The 21,120-nt window shown below is 43.8% G+C and overlaps 1 protein-coding gene across 1 annotated transcript in view; it reads right to left on the reverse strand.

Moving 5' to 3' along the window:
• Positions 1-21,120, reverse strand: part of LOC144261959 (protein eva-1 homolog C-like) — a 301,947-nt gene that overhangs the window by 167,825 nt on the left and 113,002 nt on the right. Inside the window, exons 3-4 of the mRNA XM_077811535.1 lie at positions 15,379-15,502; positions 2,851-3,003 (exon numbers count right to left, since the gene is read on the reverse strand). Coding sequence (XP_077667661.1) covers positions 2,851-3,003; positions 15,379-15,502 — 277 coding nt within the window. The remainder of the gene's footprint in view (positions 1-2,850; positions 3,004-15,378; positions 15,503-21,120) is intronic.

Genomic DNA, 21,120 nt, shown 5'->3' on the forward strand with positions numbered 1-21,120 from the left:
CCCCTATGCCTAGGGGCCGCAGGGACATGCTGGCCGCTTCCAGAAGCTGCGCAGAGCCAGGGCAGGCAGGAAGCCTGCCTTAGCCCTGCTGTACCACTGACCAGACTTTTAACGGCCGAGCCACCATCCCTTTTCAACCAGGCATTCCGGTCGAAAACCGGACGCCTGGCAACCCTACTAGACCAAGAGCATCGAACTCATTTCACATTGGCTAGAGAACAGAGGGTTTTTGTATGTTTTTTAAATTTATGGATGTTTAGCATATGAACGTATGCAACTGTAGATTGCCTGGGAGAAAAGAAGCTACTTAAAGGTACCATAAATCGACCGTAACATGGTGCAATTTAGCAGCTTTCTTTGAGGATTCCCCCCCCACACACATTTTAACTTTCTTCTTTATAAAAAAAAACAAAACAAAATCACAACTTTAAATACAAACTCTGGCTAGTCTTAGCCCCCAGGTGGTCTGTGACATCTGTTGCTAATACACTCATCTGCAGTGTATACATGGTTCAGGGCATAATGAAGGAAAGAGAATATTGAATGAGACACTCAATGAATAGACTCAAATATTTAGTCTGCTAAACTTGACAAAAATCTGCACCACAGCAACATGATAGCTTGGCTAATGAAGCTTCACTGAACCTAAAGAGTTCAGATGTGTTCTTGTCTCAGATATACATAAACGATACGCGTACATGCATATATATGGAGATAAAATATATATAACATACACACACATTTGCATTTGTGACTGGTCTACACTGCGGTTCAAACTGAACTGGGAACCATATCTCAACTTTCTTTAAACATAACTTCAGTCAACTGGTTTCTAACATGATTCATCTGGCCAAGTTATGGATGCTAGGAACCTCCTTGAGCTAGAATACAGTTCAAGTTGTGTTAAAAACCTAGTAAAGAACAAGCATGGGAAAATCCTGGGAAAAAAAAAAAACCTATTCACAGTGCAAACCAAAATTCTGTGTGACTCATAGAATCATAGGACCTCGAGAGGTCATCTAGTCCAATCCCCTGCACTCAAGGCAGGACCAAGCATTATCTAGACCACCATGTCCTGGTCTAAGCTAACAATCCTGTATTTGGTACTCCCAAGCTCTCTCCACTGGCTCCCTTTTATATGCAGGATAGAGCGCATGACAAACATACCAAAGGGCTCCAAGAAGTTGACCTCCATTATGGAGGATATGGGTCCTTCCCTGGTGAGCTCGACATCCACAATTTGTTTCTTCTGGCAGTGTCTTGACTCCATGCTAACATAACTCTGTCCCCAAAAAGACTCTGCAATACCTTCCATTACATCCCTCCCCAGGAAAAGTCCCTGATAGCTTCTCACCTTGTGTCATTAGAGCACATTAATGATGGTGCCCAAATCTCCCCTCCTCTATGACCTCCAACACACCAGTCACCTACTAACAAGACTCCCCCTCCCTCTTCTCCATCCCAACTACCTTCCTAGTCTTGGCTGCTCAAAAATTTTCTGTCACAACTGTTTTTGACAGAAATGTAGGTTTTCAACTGAACATGGGGGTGTTTTTGCAAAAAAGTATCCGCTTTCCACACACAAAAAATTGATTTTTCATTGATCACCTACATGCCCAAAAGCCAAAATATTTTTAGGGCAAAAAAATAAAATGGTTTTTCATTCTCAAATGCCACTGCGCTGCCTCTAAGAAGTTGTAGTTCAGATGGCTCATTCTCTGATTTTCCTCTGTTGGCCAGGCTCCTCAGCCATACTACATAGCCCAGGATGCACTGTAGCCACGTGATTGCCATGATGCATGGCCTCCTCTCACCAAGAGGGGAGATTGTGGTCATCACCGGAGAGAGAGTCTGCCCAGGGAGCCATGCCCACAGAAGAGAGTTGGAGCATGAGGTCCTGTGTAACTCACAATTTCACAGACAGCACAGAAATCAAGAAAATGCCAACAAACCGTGATTTTTTAAACTATTTTTAAAGGAAAATGTCTACAAAAAGTTATTTTACCTCATCAGTTTTAAGGACAGCATGAATTTTATAAATAATATTAGTCGAAATTGACTAAATGTTACTTGTAAAATTCATTCCATCCTTGAAATTGACTATATTGACTTGCAAAATTCATTCCATATCAATACCATAAAATTCAATACTTTGCTATTTACAGTTACAAATTTTCTTTAAAAAAAAAATCATGATGTACACAGGGCTCTACTCATGAGGCTGCACAGCAGCATTTCTGAACCAAAATATTTTGGTTTTCATTTTTTCCACACACAAAAAAAACCAAACAAAACCACCAAAATTTTTCATTGGGTTAAAAAAAAAAAAATCCCTCATTTTCTGACCAGCTCTATTTCCTACCCCTGAAATTCCCCTGCAGGCTCAACAGATTCCAGGATCTATGTGACCTCCACTGTGGAGCAAAAAGAAATCGGTGGGTCTGTTCACATGAGTACGCACTTACCAACATGAATGAAGTTGGCACAATCAGGCCATAGTTATGGGGCCACATTTTTTTAAAAGAAATCTGGCATGTTAGCATAGAAATCCATGCTCAGCTGTGGCCTATTTCTGCCAGGGCAATTAGTGCCATTGCCCATGCAAATCAAAGGGCACCAAACAGGATGACAGAAAGAGGAGAGTGACATGTACCTGGTGGAGAAGTGGTTAGTGGGGACAGCATTCTAGCCAGGGGTGGAGATGAGGTGGGTTTACAAACCTGGAGCTAACCCCACTAGGCAATTCTCTCACTTTTCCCAACAATGAGCAAGGTCACACTAATACTAATGAAATGATCAATCACCAGCATGGAGCATTGCACCCTGTGTACAGCCCATTGCCCTTCTTACCTATCGTAGGCATCCCTAAGTTCTGGTAGGGGCATTCCAGGCTGCCTCCTTGAGTTCTTCCAAAAGTAGCAGAGTAAATGGCTATGACCGTGTTTTTCTTACAGCTCAGTCTCAGCTTGTCATCTTCACAGGCTACTTTACTCTTGTACTCGTCTGGAAAGAAACAGAACGTCTCGTTATTCAGCTGATCCACAGCAATGTACAGAGAGCGAGCAGGGGGAAAAAAGTAAGCCAACCAGAAAGAGATTCCTTCCCCCTCAAGCGTAGGTTGGCAGATATAGTGGGGTCTGCTGGTTGGTGCCCAGAGATTGGCATGGACTTAGAGATCAGAAGGATCCCCACCCAATGACTATATTTGCTATGATAATGAAGATGATAATCTGCATTTAGTATAGCCCCTTCCACCAGGAATTAATCAAAGCATTTACAAACATTAATTAACAGCCTCGCCACACCTGTGAGAGGTACCTTAGGTGAGCAGTATCCCCGTTTGACGGATAAGGAAATTGACTCTCAGAGGTTAAATGGCTTGTCTGTGACCAGGCAGAAAGCCTGTGGCAGGGACAAGGAAAGAAGCCAGGTCTCCTGTTCCTTAACCACAAGGCCATCTATCAGCCCTCACATGGACGCCCCGCCCCTTAATGTGGCTAGAATGTGAACGGGACGCACTGTGGTCAGCAGGCAACAGGAGCTCCGCTGGAGCTGAACAGGAGCCGTCCCTTAGTGAGTCACTAGGAGCTGTGCTAAGCTTGATTCATTCTGGGAGTTGCTCTTGCCTGTCATATGAACAGATACACAAAGCTGCTCTCAAATCTGATTTCCAGACAGACAGCCGGACGTCACAGGACGTCGTCCTGCTCTTTCAGAGCTGATGCTGGCAGAACAAACCCTGACTTTGCATGGATCAAACAGAGACTAGGGAAGTTTGCTCACAGGAGACCATGTGGCCTGAACTTCTCTTTATTATATTAGCTGTCTGACTGGACCATGCAGAGGCCACAACTTAGACTAGGCCCCATCCTGTTAGGCACTCTACAAATGCTTAGTAAGCAACAGTCCCTGTCCTGAGGAGCCTACAGTCTAAATAGACATGGATGGGGGGTGGAGAGGGCAGAGGTATGGAGAGGCGAAGTGACATGCCAAAGGTCACACTACCAGTAAGTGGCCACAATGGCTTCATATAACTATAGGAAAGGACTAGACTAGCACAGGCTGCATGGGTGGTGGGGATGAATGTGCCTTATGTTTTCTCTCTCTCTCTCATGCACCTGCTCAGTGACCAGTCACAATCTGGCCCTAAACCTACTCAGACTGTTACAGTATGTGTACAACTCAGTCTGAATGCAAGCATCCGTACTGGCGAGTTTCAGGTTTCCCCCTGAAAAATTACATGTGCTTAAGTGGCAGGGGAAAGGTGGCAGTGATATTCAGCAAATGGCTTACTTGACTCTAATCCCCCATGCAGTCATTTGTAGGGCAACTGAGATTTGCAATGATTAAGATATTTGCTAAGGATAATATACCCTTTTATTGCTGGTGTGTTTTCAGAGACACTGGATCAAATATAACTAGAGAGAGAGAGAGAGAGAGAGACTGGGAAGGGGAGGAAACAGCTGCATGCTTTTCTAGACACAGTTCAAAGATCTTTATACAAGGTGATTGTAACATAGCTTGAACAATTGAGGAAAAGTAGCAATAAACATTTCTAACGGAAAAATTGGCCCTTGCAAATAGTAGAGTAACCAACAAGATTTCCTGTAATTAGACAATGTGTACGAGGATGTTAATTCATTGGACTGTAGCAAATTACTCAGAAGGGATCAATGGAAAGTGGACATTTCCACATATGGCCAATAATTCTATGAGTGATTGTGATTGGGAAGATTAAAAGTTAACGTTAATGGTCTCAGTAAGATTTCAGTGCTGAAAGCTCTCGTATAGATCTAGCACTTGCAGTGTGTGATGGGCGGGTCTTAATTCCAGAGATATATTTAGCCTGAAAATATTTTTAAAAATGACTTACTTGAAAAACATATGTAACATTATTGCTTTAAAAACAACAACAAATGACCATATGGGGGAGCACTGAGAGCAATCCTTGGGGTGTATATTTGCTGAGCCTATTTTACAGTTCAAAGAGCCAAGAAGACATGGCATCAGAAATCCATATTCATCCCAAAGTTATAAAGCATTCAGATCACAGACACAGAGAAGTTAGAAATGGAAACAACTGAGTAGGTGACCTTTCCCATCTCCTTGTCACTGCAGGATTATTTCCTACAGAAGCTTCTCAAGAACATTGTCTTATCCAGTTTCAAATGACTGAATTAATAAGACTTCTTGCAAGATGCTACTCCAGATTTTAATTGCTTTCCATCCTTTGGTGACTTCTCTTCAGCCTAAATTTTCCTTCGCTCAATTTCATTCCACCTCATCCCACCCTACAGAATAAACTGTCCCTACCTTGTAGCTTATACCTTTCTACTACTTCCTGTTACTTCACCATCGTTACCCCTGCCAGCCTCACCATGTCATTTAAACAAGCTGCACATTTATTTAGTTCTCTTCACATCTTTCTATGTGCCACTCTTTGTGTTTAAATATGAAGTCCTGACCAATCAGAAGTCTTGGTGTTCCTCCAATCAGTGCCCAAGGGAGGCCCCACTGATGTAGCTTCAAGTTTCATGGTCTCTCCGCTTGGGCACTGTCTTGAGTTCTCTGCCTGGTGGCCCTCCATCTGCAACCCTTCTTGTAAATCTTTGACCTGTGCTTCCATTTGTATTTTAGCATTTTTTCATCCCAACTAATGACTTGTTCTCTGAGTCTTGTGTCCTCACCGGAGGGGGAGGTCCTTTAGTGTGGTGGGTTCCACCCACTGCCTCCTAGAATTCAAATCACCCTGATAGGTGCTGACCTGAGTTTGTCTGCATCCATCAATTCCTTGAACTCCCTCATGGAGCTGTGGACATTGTCCAGGGTACTCTGCTCAGGGCTTTGGTTTCTCTCATTTTGTACCTAGGATCTTCATCCCATTCCAGTCTATTCATTTGTTTTCATCCATACTCAGCTAAATCCTCAATCCTGTAGCCCCACCCTTATCTGAAGGGTGGCCTTCAGTTGGCTCTGCCCATCAATTCAAGATTTAATAGGCCAGCATGCATCCAGTAATAGTTCCTCTGGGAGGCATCCACTGACTCCCTGAACTCCTTCTTGAGGCAGTGGGCATTGTCCAAGTGCTATATGTCCCCCACTGGATCCCTTGTTTTGAGCCTGTGACCTGCACTTGCGTCCCTGTTTTTCATTCCACAATCCATTAAATGTAGAGGTCTAGGTCTAAGACAGCGGTTCTCAAACTTTTGTACTGGTGACCCCTTTCACATATCTAGCCTCTGAGTGCGACCCTCCCCTTATAAATTAAAAATAATTTCTTATATATTTAACATTATAAATGCTGGATGCAAAGCAGGGCTTGGGGTGGAGGCTGACAGCTCGAGGCCCCCCACGTAATAACTCTGCGACCCCCTGAGGGGTCCCAACCCCCTGCTTGAGAACCCCTCGTCTAAGAGGTGGGCTTTTTGTTGTTCTGGTTGGTTCCACCCACCACCCTAGATTGTAAATAAGACAGCATATTTCACAAACACTGAAATACACAATGAAAAAATCAGAAATTTTTTTTATTCAATTTTTCTTTCTTTTTTTTATTTACTGCACTGAGTGGAGATTTAAATACTAAAGTGTGCTAACCTGATGGCTGGCTGTAAGTAGTTATCAGTTCAGAAAGTCATCTCTCTGTATGTCTACCCTACCCATGGCTGACCCATGCCACCTGACTCGAGCTTGCAGGGCTTGGGCTAAGGGGCTCTGGGACCCTCCCACCTCTCCAGGTCCTACAGCCCAGGCACCAGCCTGAGCCCAAACATCGACATCGCAACTAGACAGCCCCTTTATCCGAATTCCACAAGCCTGTCAGCTGGCACAGGCCAGCGGCAAGTTTTTAATTGCAGTGTAGCTATTCCCTAAAAGTCTAAACATTACATCTAATAAGACAATAGAGTTACTTATAGATCAAAAATGTTGCCAGTTTCAAAAGGCATCCTGCAAACTAATCCACCTGTAATTTCTGGAGGTTTGAAACTCTTCTGACAAGTGGAAAGATTGTTCTTTATAGATGATCCTGCCAGATTCCTTTTAAATTATCCTTGTGATGCACCCATCCAATTTGCAGCATTTAAAAGGAGACTTTCCCGCTTGTCACTTTCATTAGACTAAAGCAGTTGTCTTTTTAGAGTCTGCTTTGAAAAGGCTGGCAGCATTGCAAATTAACTGTTCCCTTTCATTTTCAAAGCCAGGCTCAGATGTGCTGGGCTGGACTTTACTGTCAGACAAACAAAGCTATAGAGTGATCTAAAGGGTGAAAAAAAGAGAATGGTATTGAAATGTAGACACTATATTGTGAGATGAGGTCTAAATTTAACACTTGGAGCCGGGGACAAATAAATTCCAATCCCAGCTCTTTGACTGACTCATTGGCCCTATCTTTTCCCCTCTCATACACTGATGTAAATCAGGAGTAACTTCATTTTAAATAAACTGATATAAAACTTGTTTGTGTAAACTGAACTCTGTCCTTTAGTTTCCCCATCTGAAAAATATGCAAAATCATGTTAACCATACTTACCCTGTTCACAAGGATGTTAGGAAGAGGAATGATTCGTAGTTAATCAACCTAATCCAGTTCTGATTTATTCTGTAGTCACTTGAGTTGCCTAGGGCATAAATCAGGGGAAAATTGGGCCCAGTACTTTTAATTTTATAAACGCTGTGTGTCTGTGGTGGTAGGGTGCTGCAGGGGAAACCCTAATCAGCTCCTGCCACTCCAGCCCCAATCAGGGGAAATGGGTTGGGGCTGGGCCACTAGCTAGGCCTGGCCTGGAAACTGGCCACACCTGCCAGCCTCATTAACAAGGACTAAAAGCTTGGGAGGAAGTAAGCCTGAGAGAGGGTTTGGAGACCAGAAAGGGAGAATAGGTTCAGAAGGAGCCTGCTACCCTGTTGTCACTGAGGCCTGTGCTAGGCCAAACCTGTAAATAATTGGAGCTTGGTGGTGGGGACCGGACACAGGAATAAAGAGCACGGATGTTGCACCAGCTTGCAGTGGATCTAACTCATTGGGGAGCAGGGCCAGGAGGCTGAACCCAGGGGGGCGTTGGGAGCACCCTGTTACAATATGATAATTATTACCTCAAAAAAGTCCACTTTTTAATCCACTCTAACATTTTAGAAATCCATTTTAAACAGGACTATCTGAACAATTTTACACATCATTTCCTTAAATGGATTCTTGTGACAAAATCTAGAGTTGGAACAAACACTGTGTTGCCAACACTCACAGTTTCATCGTGAGTCTCACAATATTTGGTGTTTCATAAAGCCCCAGCTCCTGGATGCATGTGATTTAGGTGCGAATCTCGGCTTTTATCTAAAATATGAAAGCAAGTTTCTAACCCTCATGTTTGCAGAAAAAAAGCTTGAAAACTCAAAACCACCTGCACTTTTAAAAGGTTCAAAAACCAGAAGGCAAATTAACACACACACACACACTAAAAAACCCTTTAAAAAAATCTCATTATATTTAAACAAATCTCATGATTTTTGGGACATGACTCATGATTTTTAACCACTGTAGCTGGCAATACTGCAAATTGTCCAGTGCCAAACCTGTATCCCAACACTTTTCTGATTCACTCTTCATTCATGCCAAAAGACATCCGTTCAGAGTGATTGCTCTCTTTCTCTCTCTCTCTCATCCTCGAATAGTTCTCTCACTCCCACCTGAAGTGCTCTATTATTCACTTCTCTGCCCTGCGTACTGCCTGATGAGGCCAAGTGCCTGCTCCAGACTATGGCTCACTTCTGCAGACCCTCACTCTCACCTGAGTAAAAGGCTTGCAGAGATGAGACCTAGATAACAAGGATGTCTTTAATGGGATGTGTTCCTTCACTTTTGGTTACTCTTAAAGGTGTGTTTTCAGGGTATCTTGAACTCTTTGCCACTGGAGTACCAGTTACAGCTGCTACTTGGCTTCTCTAACAGAGTTTGATACTGCTTTATGAGTGAGGCGGGGGGAGTTGTTTTTACTTTTCATTCTAAAACACTTTGACACTGGTTTCTCCACATGTTTGTTCTGGTTAATCACTGTGAAAAAAATTCCTATTCCTCTCGGAGTCAGCGGGAGTTCCTATGTCACTTTGACTAATTGTATAAACAAACTTGCCCCCCTCCCCTCCCCACAACAATCAAAGTCGTTTGTGACAATTGAAATGTCTGCCACAATGCAATCTCGATCTTCAGTGCATAAAGTTATGACAGTTATACACAATGCCTAAGGATCTGCCAATTATTTTAGGTCTATTGTACCTGAGGCCAAAGGTTGTGACCTCCCAACTGCTTCGGGAAATACTATTTACCTGAGAACCCATTTGGGTGCTGGATTCTCCTTCGTACTAGAGTTAGTCAGGAGAAACTCCTTTGAAATCAATAGGATTCCACTGGCAAAGGCAAGAGAAAAATCAAGCCCTTTATTTTTTCATTCTCACCTCAGGTCAGATGGGGTTTCTGTGACCCTCTCCCATATGCAGTGCGTGCACTGATAGACCATAATTTCTGCATTCACTGTCAGTGAAATCATACATTTCTCTTAATCCTGCTCCTGACAGTTGAGTGATTAGTGTGTTTTAGGGATGGGGCTATTTGACAGCATCTGAAAATGTCTGCGCATCGGTGGCTTAAATCAGAATTAACTGCAAGTATTAAAGTTTCATTTATAAGGCTCAATCTGATCCCAGGCTCACCGATCTGCTCTCTGACATTTATAGCATTCTTTTATTTACACCTTTTCATCACCGCGGCGCTCATGGCCTGAGGTTTATTACCCTTATAAATTTCCACTCCCTACCCAATCGAAGCAGTTTTGAAATAATACAGATAAGCAAGAATGAGCTGATGAGTCCAGGGCCTATTTCACACCCTCAATAGCAAGGCCCGGAGAATGTGCCACTCGAACAGCCCACAGTCCGCGGCGCTGCTTATAAGGCATGAGCCATCAAAGAGCAATGCAGCAAACAATACAATGAACTTCTCCTGCCACCAATAAAACTGTCTCCCGAGGAAGACTAATGCTTTTCTGACAGGGTTGATAGCTACTGAATTACCAATCTATCCCACGACTAAAATCAATCACTAGTGTTAAAGGTGTCTGGGATTTCTATAGCTCCAAAAGAAACTATTATTTCCAACGTTCTTCCCTCTTCTTGTGCATAGTGTGCAGCAAATCATGTCAACAGCGTGTAAGTCTTAAGGATGGTCTTAACTAGGACTTTCAGGCAGAGTCCTGAGCTCAGAGGATTTAATGAGTAAAGGCATGATCCTGGGCCTTTGTGACAGTGGCACTGAGAATGAAGTCAGTGCCAAAGCTCTCAATGGCTTCAAAGGTTCAGGATCAGGTCCTAAGGGAACTGAATGGGCGATGGTACATTCAATGCATGCCATGGAGGAGGTTCCCCCAAAATCTATTGCCATGTTTTCCGGGCAGGCCCGCGGATGGGGGGAAGGAGGCAATTGCCCAGGGATCCAGATGATTGAAATGGGCCTGGGGGCCCCCAGCAGCAGCACAACAGGGCTAAGACAGGCTTCCTGCCCGCCCTTGCTCGTCGCTGTGCGCCTCTCCCAGAAGCGGCCGGCACCGTCCCTATGGCCCCTTGGGTGGGGAGGGAGGGGTCTCCGTGCGCTGCTCCTGCCCTGAGCACCGACTCTGCAGTTCCCATTGGCCAGGATTTCTGGCTCATCCCAGATAAAGGGGTCAGAAGCAAAAAGTTTGGATCCCAGGAATGTTCAGTAGAAGGGGTTTGGTACAGATCAATTTCCAACTATCATTTATACCATGTGATAACTTCATGTAGCATTTTACAACAGGTAAAAACACCGAATAAAAAGCAAGATACCCTGCCCCAAAGAGTCTGCAATCTTAAGGCACAGCAGGTACAATACAATGGGGCAGAGGGAAAGAGTGGCAGGAGAAACATTGCTGCTGGCTAACCATGAGGAACAGGTTGTGCTTTAGAAATTATTTGAGGAAAGAAAGGAGAACTGTTTCCAGAAGAGAGGGGCAAAGAAGGCAGGAGGTCAGGAGGGGGAGTCAAGAACTGCGGGGAGGCAAGAAGACTGGCAGAGCACAGAATCATAGGACTGGAAGGGACCTCAAGAGGTCATCTAGTCCAGTCCCCTGCACTTGTGGCAGGACTGGGGAGTCGAAGGTCATGTAGGCAGCAGCCAAGTTGTAAAGTGCGGCAGAAATCTCTCTTCTCGCCTCTCAGAATATAATTAAGAAATAACTAACTTTATACAGCACATTTTTTCTGAAGAACTACAAAATGCCCTGCAAATGTAGCTAGGCATTAGTATCCTCATTTTGCTGAGGCACAGGGAGGTTAAATGACTTGCCCGATGTCTCATAGGCCAACACAGGAATAGAACCCAGGTGTCCTACTCCTAGCCTCTGACTGCAAGCACTAGATTATACCATCCCCCCTCCAGAGAGTCAGATTTATGGCACAGAATGAGTATTTTCTAGCTTACAGCAATACAAGATCCTACCCAGCATTATGTCTCCCAGATTTGAGGGGAATAAACAAACTCTAAAATTGTTTGAATAACATTGGTGAATCAGGATTTCAGTTAGAAGGCATGTGTATGAGGCCAATTAAATACAGTGTCAATTCGCTCTAATTATGTTTCTTCAGATCACGGGGTAACTACACGTCATGGTTCTAAACAAAATTAGTGTATTACCTGCACTCTGGTGAGAAATAATCATACTCTGTGTAAGATTTTATTTTAACATTCCTGAAAGGTGTCCTGCAGACTGAAATCCTCCCTGCATTCAGGACCTGACCCAAAGCCCATTGAAGTCAATGGATTTCCGTGGACTTTCAGATCAGACCTTTGCAGAACAACTACTGCCTAGGCCGCAGCAGAACTAGCATCCCCACACAGCCCCCCTCAACATATCCCAATCCTGGCCTGGAGGGACCCACCTCGAAGCCTCTGTGCTGAGGCTGCCAGTAACAGGTAAGATTTGCAAAGACACCAAAGGGATTTAGGAGCGCAAGTCTCTGACTTTTAGTGTGACTTGTTCTCCTGAACCCCTAAGGTGCTTTTGAAAACCTCCCCAGTGGTGATGTGGGCAGATGTGTATTAGGTACTGGCTGGAGAACACACAGTAGCAGCAACTTACAGTCATTAGCAAGCTGCCATGGATGAGAATGAGCGGAGCAATTTATTGACCATTTCTGATCTCTCCAGCACTCCCATACCCCAGAACTAACTATATATACACACACACCATCTAGCTACAGTCTAGACTCTTGCCACTATACAGGACTTACTGTGCAGCTGCCATTTAGGGAAAGAGCTGTGTACATACCTGAGACACGTGTATTTAGATACATGCCCTCTGTGTCATAGATTCAGAGAGTCTGAGGACAGAAAGGACCATTCTGATCATCTAGTCTCACCTCCTGCATAGTACAGGCCAAAGAATTTCATGCAGTGATTCCTACCCTGCGCCTCACAACTAGTGGTTGAAGAAGAGCAAAACTAGACTATGTCATTTTAGTTTCTTCTTTTCCAAGAGGGGAGGTTCAGTAACTTGCCAGTGCCAAGTTTCTGGCACCGCTTCCTGTCTCGCTAGGAAAGCAGCATTTGAATCCAAGGCAGGCTCATGCTGCAGGGGCGAGAGAAGTTTTTAATCTCCCCATCTTGGCTGGATGGCCAGGTCTCCCCCAACCCCACAGGCTGGCAGGCATGTTGCTCCACATTCTATCCCTGTATCTTTTTAAATGGTGCTCAAGGGAAGGAAAACAGAACCAACATGCAGCCACCTGGTTCAAAAAGCAAAGCAGGATTGAAACTCACTTGCAAGGAACATGGGAGCAGAACTCCTTTGTGCCTTGCATTAACACCACTGGTGTGATCAGTCTGGCCCTAGGGCAACACGCAGCCAACTACCTCCATCACCCCGTAACTGCAGGGTAATAGCAAAGGTGCTCAATGGCAGTTATGTTGTGGGGAGGGGGAAATCAAACAAGTTATTCATTCATTAATAAAGATACAAATAAAAGCCATATTACAAGCTGTGCAGCCACCCACCCCAGGGATTGAACCAGAGACCTCTAGAGCTAGAAGCAGAACCTACTACAGCCTGAGCTACAGAATCAAGCAGTCATAGCTATGGGCTCTAACTAGGTATAGCCTTTATGGATCGGCATAGCGTGGAACCTGTAACACACTCACCTGTGGGTTACCTAGGCTTTTATTTTTTATTTTAAAAAAAGATTCAGTACAAATGCCTGTGCCTATTTGGGGCAATCCCGGGGCTCCTGGCAAGTCTTCAGCACGGCACTCAATATAGGAAAGCTTACACCTTCCCGTTGGATGCTTCAGATCAGCCTTCTAAACACTACAAAGTATGCGCCGGGCAGACTGTATCCAAGTATTTGTAGGCAGTAGTTGTGGGGGCTGAAACGCTGTTTGTGGCTTTTGATAAATGTATAACAGATCACATACCAGGTAGCATGCTTCTCTGGGTCCTTTATGCTTCCTGTGATGAATACTCTCTGGTGATCAATGACAAGAGATGAGGGGGCTCAGTCCTCCCCAGAGATGCCCGCCGCCTCCCTGGACCACAGCTTCCAGGACTGAATCATACGATCTCACTACTAATTAGGGTTGCACATTTGGGTTCCCCTAGAATATTACAATATTTGTATTTACATCTTTTGTTTTTTTAATGCCCGCGGGAATCACCAAAGTAGCTAAAACAACACCAGACCTGTTCTCCTTGTGGTATGTCTGCCATGCACTAACTGAACTCATAAGAAGATCGTATCTCACCTTATTTTGCCCTTAAAGCAGTGCAAATTAAAAACAGGAATACAAATCAACACATACAAGCACTAGCTCTTGTGACACTCCTGCTATTTCATTACCCTGCAGATAAAGTCTTGAAGCTTCTGTGGATAGCTCAAAATGCTGCTGCCATTCCACGTGCAAGCCTAATGCTCAGTGCATTATAAATGGCATTACGAACTGACCAGATTCCCAGAAGAGTTTGCTCATTGACTGAGAAACAATAAGATGACCCTAGTTCACCCTGCAAAATTATAGCTGCATGGAAAATGTTTTGCGGAAATAAACTCAAGCAATCTAGCAAAGCTCTGCTGTCTTTCAGGAAAATTCCCCTTTTCCCCCCACACTTCGGATATTCAGCTCACACACACAAGCCATTTCCTGTCATACCTGTGAACAGGGAGCATTCCAAGCCATAAATATTCATGTACAGATGGGCTTCTATGACACCTTCAAAAGCTCAGCACAGTCTACACTCCTCCCCTGAACCTGCATACAAATCCTAAGACCTTTTCATGACATTCCTTTTCAGCATACTATACACAGTGCAAGACAAGACAGCGGATGCAGAACAGAAACTTGTCAGAACAACGTGCTAATCACTTCTATTTTATACAGAGAAATTTCTCATACAAAGATGGACCTTCCATTCACCTGTTCAAAGGCCACAACTAACATAGATAGTAGCGATGTTTCATTACCCACTTTTCATTTAATTCCTGACAGATCTTGCCAGCTCCCCCCCCAAACACACACACACACCCCACAAGTATCAGACTCAGGATGCTGCAGCAAGAGCCTTCTTGTCGGCTCACCATTTATTTTAAAATCTCTTCTGAAATCAGATCTTCATCCTTGCCCAGACGCTTAAATTTCCTCTTCTCCTCTGCTATTATTGGTTGTGATAACTTCATAATTGTATTATTTAACTCTCCAAAAAGGTTTGGGATCTGGTTTTTATGAAAGGGGCTATACAAAATAAAGTTATAGGCCAACATTTTCAAACTTGGGTACCTTAAGTTAGGCACCCAAAAAAGTGGTCCCTATTTCAGAGATGCTGGGCAGACACAGTTCCCATCAGGCCATTTATTTGGGTGCTTAACTTTAGGCACACAACTTTTGAAAGTTTGGACCACATGGATTGTTATCACACTGTCAATTTGTGTTGTACTAATGGCTTCCGAAGTGCAGCCTCGCATCCAGTCAGCGCAGAGTGAGTGGAAACCTCTGCAATACAAAGTTGGAGCAGTCCACCCAAAGAAGACAATGTTACCTGGGCAGCGCATAAGCTGAACATTGGCAAGAGCTTTCTCTGGCACCTGCAAAAAACAATCCTTACTGCAGACTGCCAATGAGAAGGAAAAAGTCTAGTAGCAATGCCCTGAGAGAGCAGGGGAGAGGGCTCTTCTGTACCCAAACGGTTTATGTTACATTGAAAATAAAGGCGGAAGGTAGTGAAAATCCCCCCAAAAGAGAATGCTAGGAAGCCTCACTGCAAAGGCTTAAGCTAGGAATAACTTTGATCTTACAAAAGCAACCAGACTCACTGGAGAGATACTTACTTGGCCTGCACTTGTACCATACGATGAGGTACTTGCCGGTTCCAGGGCACGGGTCTAGACCAAACATCCGGCTATTGACAAGGAACTGGCAGCTCCGTCTGTCCTGGCACTCATCCAGCATTTTCTACACAGGCAAGGGCACACATACAAAAAACAAACAGAAAAATAGAAGCACTTTAGTACCTATCAGAGTGCACTGAATGGAGAAAGGCTTCAGAGCAGTAGTGTGATCTTGGCCTCACTGAACAGCATGATGAGCTTGCACTGCAGAGGCTACCAATTCTCAGTGCCCTGGAATTCCAGGGACTCTTCCCAGCCTTGTTCAGCACACACAAAAGCCCAACAACAATGACCAAGTTCAGTCTAATGCTACAACATTATCCCCAAAATGAATCAATAGATTGCAAGCTCTTTGGGGCAGCAACTGTCTCTCACAAGGTGTGTATATATAGTGGTTGGCGCAATGGGGCCCTGACCTCAGTTAGGAGCTCTAGGCACTACTATAATACAAAGAAACACAAATTCACCACAACCACTTTACATACCCAAGTTCCCACATAACAGCGTTCCAGCCACAAGTAGGGTGACCAGATGTCCTGATTTTATAGGGACAGTCCTGATATTTGGGGCTTTTTCTTATGTAGGCACCTATTACCCCCCCACTCTCTGTCCCGATTTTTCACACTTGCTATCTGGTCACCCTAGCCACAAGACAACCAGGGTGTTTGTTAGGTAAGAAAAGAGAACCCAAATATCTGCCCCCTATCGAAAATCTGAATTTCAGATTATTTTTCATGTTATATTCATGCAAATCCTTGAAAACGACCCCCCTAAAATCAGTTGTTCACTCAGACTTACTATTGAGGTGCTTCTTCTACCTTAGAAAGCTCATAACGACGGGCCAGATCCCCAGCTAGCTTAACTCAGCACAGCTTCATTTACCTCAGTGGAGTGACGCCGATAGATACCAGCTGAGGGCCTGGCCTAGTGAGTGCAAACAAAGCAGACTGAATGGCAACACTGCACCACAGGGGCAATGGGGGATTCCACTGGATGGCACTGCTGAAATGCTAGCTAGCAGCCCAAATTAGATCATAATGCAGACATCTGAGATTTAAGTGAATGAGTGTGAACGAGAGGGAAGCAAGCTCAACACTGGACATTTTAGGAAAGATTGAGGCCTTGGGTAAAATTTTAGCACCTAAGTGACATAGGAGCTCCTCAGTCATTTTTAAAAATAGGACTCCTATGCCACTTAGGTGCTTTTTTAAAATGTCACCCCTCATCTACACACAAGCTTGCACTGTTAAATTAAGGTTTGTTTTTACACAATTTAGTTAAGCCCTGGGTAGACTTTGCTTTAAGAATGGATTTTGTCAATTTAGCTTAATCAGGTAAAAAAAATGGAGGGTTTTTACGCTGATTTAACTAAAGAGATTTAAAAACACGCCTTTCGTTAAAATAGTATAACTTTGTGTGTGGACAAGGTCTGAGAGATGGATAGTTCAGGAGTGAGGATTGGCGTTGCCACAGTGAGTACCAGATCATTAATTATACAGGACCAAATCCCAGTCTCACCGAAGCTATTGACAATTTGACCGTTGATTTCACTGTGGGGTCAGGATTTGGACCACGTGTTTTTAAATGCCTTCTTTTGTTAGTTACAGAAAAAGTGCAGCAATTATCATTCTAATCACTAGCAGTAGAGGTGGTAGGAGTATTACTCAGCCGACTTCGTTTTGAATGGGACTCACTTCCCCCCCGCCCCCTTCCAGTGGCTTCATTTTAGCTAAACTCACGCAGGGCCTGTGAGCCTGATGGGCTCTCCCACATCGCATGTTCTTGGAATTCCCTTCACACGCTTCTCCATTCATAACACCCCTTATAAAACTCCATCTTAAAATCCACAGGGGAAAGACATTCTGTCTCCTGATAGAAAATGGCTTCATTAAGAAAGATTAATGATTTTTATCCCTATGATCCTTTAAAGCAGAAGGGGTGGAGGGGGCAGTAATTAAGTTTTATGTTCAGCTAGATGACTTAGGTGGTATTTACATACTTCTGTGGAGCCCCTTAAAGCTCTAAAATTACCATAATGTTTGTCTGACACACATGAACCTGTCAGAGCATTTTGACTGAGACCACAGAGTGAGGTAAATCATCAACATCGTTAAGTCCCTGCTTAACGGAGCTATGAATTCCATTCCCAACCGGATTATTTTCACTTACAAGGAGACTTCAGCAAACTGCGTCTCAAAAACTCTCCCAGCATCTCCATTCCTCTTTCTGTTCCCGCCTCTCACATGGACCTGCTTTTTATCCTTTTCCATAATCCCACCACTGTACTGCTCATGCCAACGCTTTCTTCTCTGAAGCTTCTGTCATTCAGACCAACTTTCTCACTGTCTCAGTGATTCTCCATCTATCTTCAAATCTCAGCTGAAAAGAACGTATTTCCTCCCTAACCTACACCCCTTCATCTCTCCATCTCCCATATTTATAACAGGCATAGCAATGGCTCCTCCAGTTTCGGTTAAATGGCAGGGTCCATTCTAAATCCCAGTATTTTCGGTTGTTCAGACACTTCAGGAGCTTTCACCTTCCTGGCTGACATACACTCGGCTTTGTCTCTGCTTGAAGTTTGTGGATTTATTTTAAAATTTAAACCAAGACAGTTCAGCCAATTCTGAGGGCAAAGTGAACAAAGAACGTACGTGTGATCTTTTCAATATAGAGATCTACAGATGAAAAATCTGGGAGCTGAATGGAAATAGCTTGCACTAAGAAGAGGTGCCTAGGAGTGTTTGGGGACAGTGAGTTATTGAACTAAGGTATAAAAACCTCTGTGTTTAGCTCTCGCAGCATATTCTTTTCACTAAGTTCAAAATGCACACATTTGTCCGTAGCCATGTTCTATACAATCCAGGTGGGATTTTCAAAAGCACTCAGCATTGACCTAACTACTCCCATTGAAACCAATGGGAAACTACCATTGATTTCAGTGGGACTAAGTCAAGTCAACATGGAGCACTTTTGAAAACCCCACCTTCTATGTGCAACCAGTACCTGCGCAGCTTTCCCTAGGCACAATGCAGAGACTGAGGCAACTAACCACAAAGCTAAGCTAACTATGAATGTAGGTGGTCTTTACATGCAAATGTTTCATTATTCCTTTGTCTTGTTGTACACTAATCTCCAGTATGTACTACTTACTGTATATTTTTCACATCGATGACTTCTTGGCTCTCTTTGTCTGGCATACAGAGTAGTACACAGCCCTCGAGCATGCTACATACTGGTGTATCAAAGGTCATAGGAGAAATTACCCATGCAACTGCAATGCTAGGGGCAAAGTTAAGGTTGAGTGTGAAAACTTTTGAATATCTAGCTGTGCAACTTCAACATTAAGAAGAGTTGGTCAAAAAGGGAGAAATTACTTCATGAAAATATTCAACATTTTAAAGTTATTTTTATGTTGTGTGGTTTAAAATGGACATTTTGGCAAAAAATTGCTGAAAAATTTATCAAAATCATTATTCACATTTTCTGTCTAAAACCTGGGCTTTGCTAAACAAAAAATGTTGATAATGATTGCAATCTTTTAAATACAATTATCAAAAGTCATGGAGCATTGAATAAAAAAAAGAAGAAATGTAAATCATGCCACAAAAACCCATTCTTGATTTTAAAAGTTTTTGCATTAAACATGTAGACCCGCTCTTAAATTCCAGTTAAAGAAAAGTTAATGTATCATGGAACTCTGTAATATATCTTGGATACTTTTGTAGGATGGATGCGATCTTAACAACAAAAATGTTGCCTTTCCACATGTACCACTGAAAATCTTTTCCCTGCTATCCTCATCTACATTTGCCCTACACTAGACAAAAAGGTTATAAGTGTGTCAAAAGTGGTGTTGGATTTTCAGATCAGTCAGTGGGGTGATCAGCTGACATGTCATGCAACTTTCTTACCAGGGAGGCAATTTGTTTAATGTTTACTAATCTACTGAGCATCAATTTCCTTTCCAAAGTCACAGATGGCAACAAATTATGTTGAGCAAAGAAAGCTTTCTGTTTATTCTCTCATTCTACTTCCTGCTTGATTTGCTCCCAGTCACTGTGAGCTGAGAATAACAAATCGCTGCTGAGGAGGTGGAAAGGTGCAACAACAAAATGAGAAAAATACCCTTGAACAGTCTGGACATGTATAGAAATAGGACTTCACATGCAGAATTAACCATGACTCTGACATAATCATCATCTGGTGGGCCCTCAGCTAGTACAAAATAAAGTCACATTGTATTATAAAAAAATCACACTAACTGGGGAGGAGAAGGAATCCTTGTCTGATGCAGAAGGGGAGGGAAGACTCCTTAATTGTCTTGTGCCATTTTATAACGGGGTTCCAGTGGTAAATCAAGCCTCAGGGCTGACAGCAAGAGCCCACAAGGGAAGTCATGGCAGTTTAAATCCATTCCATTCTCTGCTCCATGACTGAGTTGAGAAGCCATGAGATTTAGGGGAGATAAGAAGGAAAGAAAGCCAGGTGAATTTAAGCAAAACAAACACCAATCTGACCACTGTGATTTATGCCTCTGATTAATCTCACTCCAGTGACCCAGCTCTTAATGTGAGAGCTGCTGCAAGATCAAAATCAGGACTTTCCAGTGGGTGCCGAGAAGCTACACACTAAATAAACTTCATTGTGTTCTCTAATGGGGGGGGGGGTCCTTGTTAAATGAAATCAAAGTTTAAAAAAAAAAAACACCCTCAATTGGGTCACTGCAAGAAGGTGTTTTAAAAACCCACCCCCTACACATACACACTTGTTTATCTCTTCGTGATATTCACCAAGAATTACTTGCCTTGAGCATCATTCATTTTACATACACCACCACTGAATTTAACACTTCAGGGCAAACCTATTCCTGATTTAATTCCATTGCAGTCAATGAAGTTAATACACCCAGGGTGACATCCTGACCCCACTGAAGTCAATGGTAAAACTCCCATTGACTTCAATAGGGCCAGGATTTCACCCCAGGGCTGCTCTACTTATAACATCCATCATCAGAGAGGCACAAGGATGACTCTAGATGAGTGGTTTTCAAACTTTTTCTGGCGACCAGTTGAAGAAAATTGTTGACCCAACAGAGCTGGGGATGAGGGGTTTGGGAAGGGGCTCTAGGTTTGTGGGGGCTTAGGACTGGGGCAGGGGGTTCCCAATCAGCGGCGCTGCCTGTCCTGGCACCACGGACTGCACTGCATCCCAGAAGCAGCCAGCAGCAGGTCCAGCTCCTAGGCGGAGGTACGCAAGCAGCTCTGCATGGCTCTCGCCCACATGCACTGCCTCCCCTCAGCTCCCATTGGCCAGGAGTGCGGAGCTAGTGCTCGGGGCAGGGGCAGCGCGCAGAGCCCCTCCCCCCCCCCCCCCGCCCACGCCTAGGAGCCGGACCTGCTGCTGGCTACTTCCAGGGCATCAGGTGCTGTCGGAACAGGTGGGGACTAGCCTGTCTTAGCCAGGCAGCACTGCCGACGGGACTTTTAACAGGCCGGTCTGTGGTGCTGACCAGAGACGCCACAACCGAGTGCTTTACATTCCACGACCCAGTACTGTGAAACAACAGGGAAGGCCCACACTAAATGATGTTTCAAGTAGTATGGTGTTGAGAGACAGCAATCAAAAGCATTAAATGCATTCTTAAATTAGAGATATGTGCATTAAATTAGAGATATGTGA

Source organism: Eretmochelys imbricata, chromosome 3 (assembly GCF_965152235.1).
Source record: "Eretmochelys imbricata isolate rEreImb1 chromosome 3, rEreImb1.hap1, whole genome shotgun sequence".
Classification (NCBI taxonomy): Eukaryota; Metazoa; Chordata; order Testudines; family Cheloniidae; genus Eretmochelys; species Eretmochelys imbricata.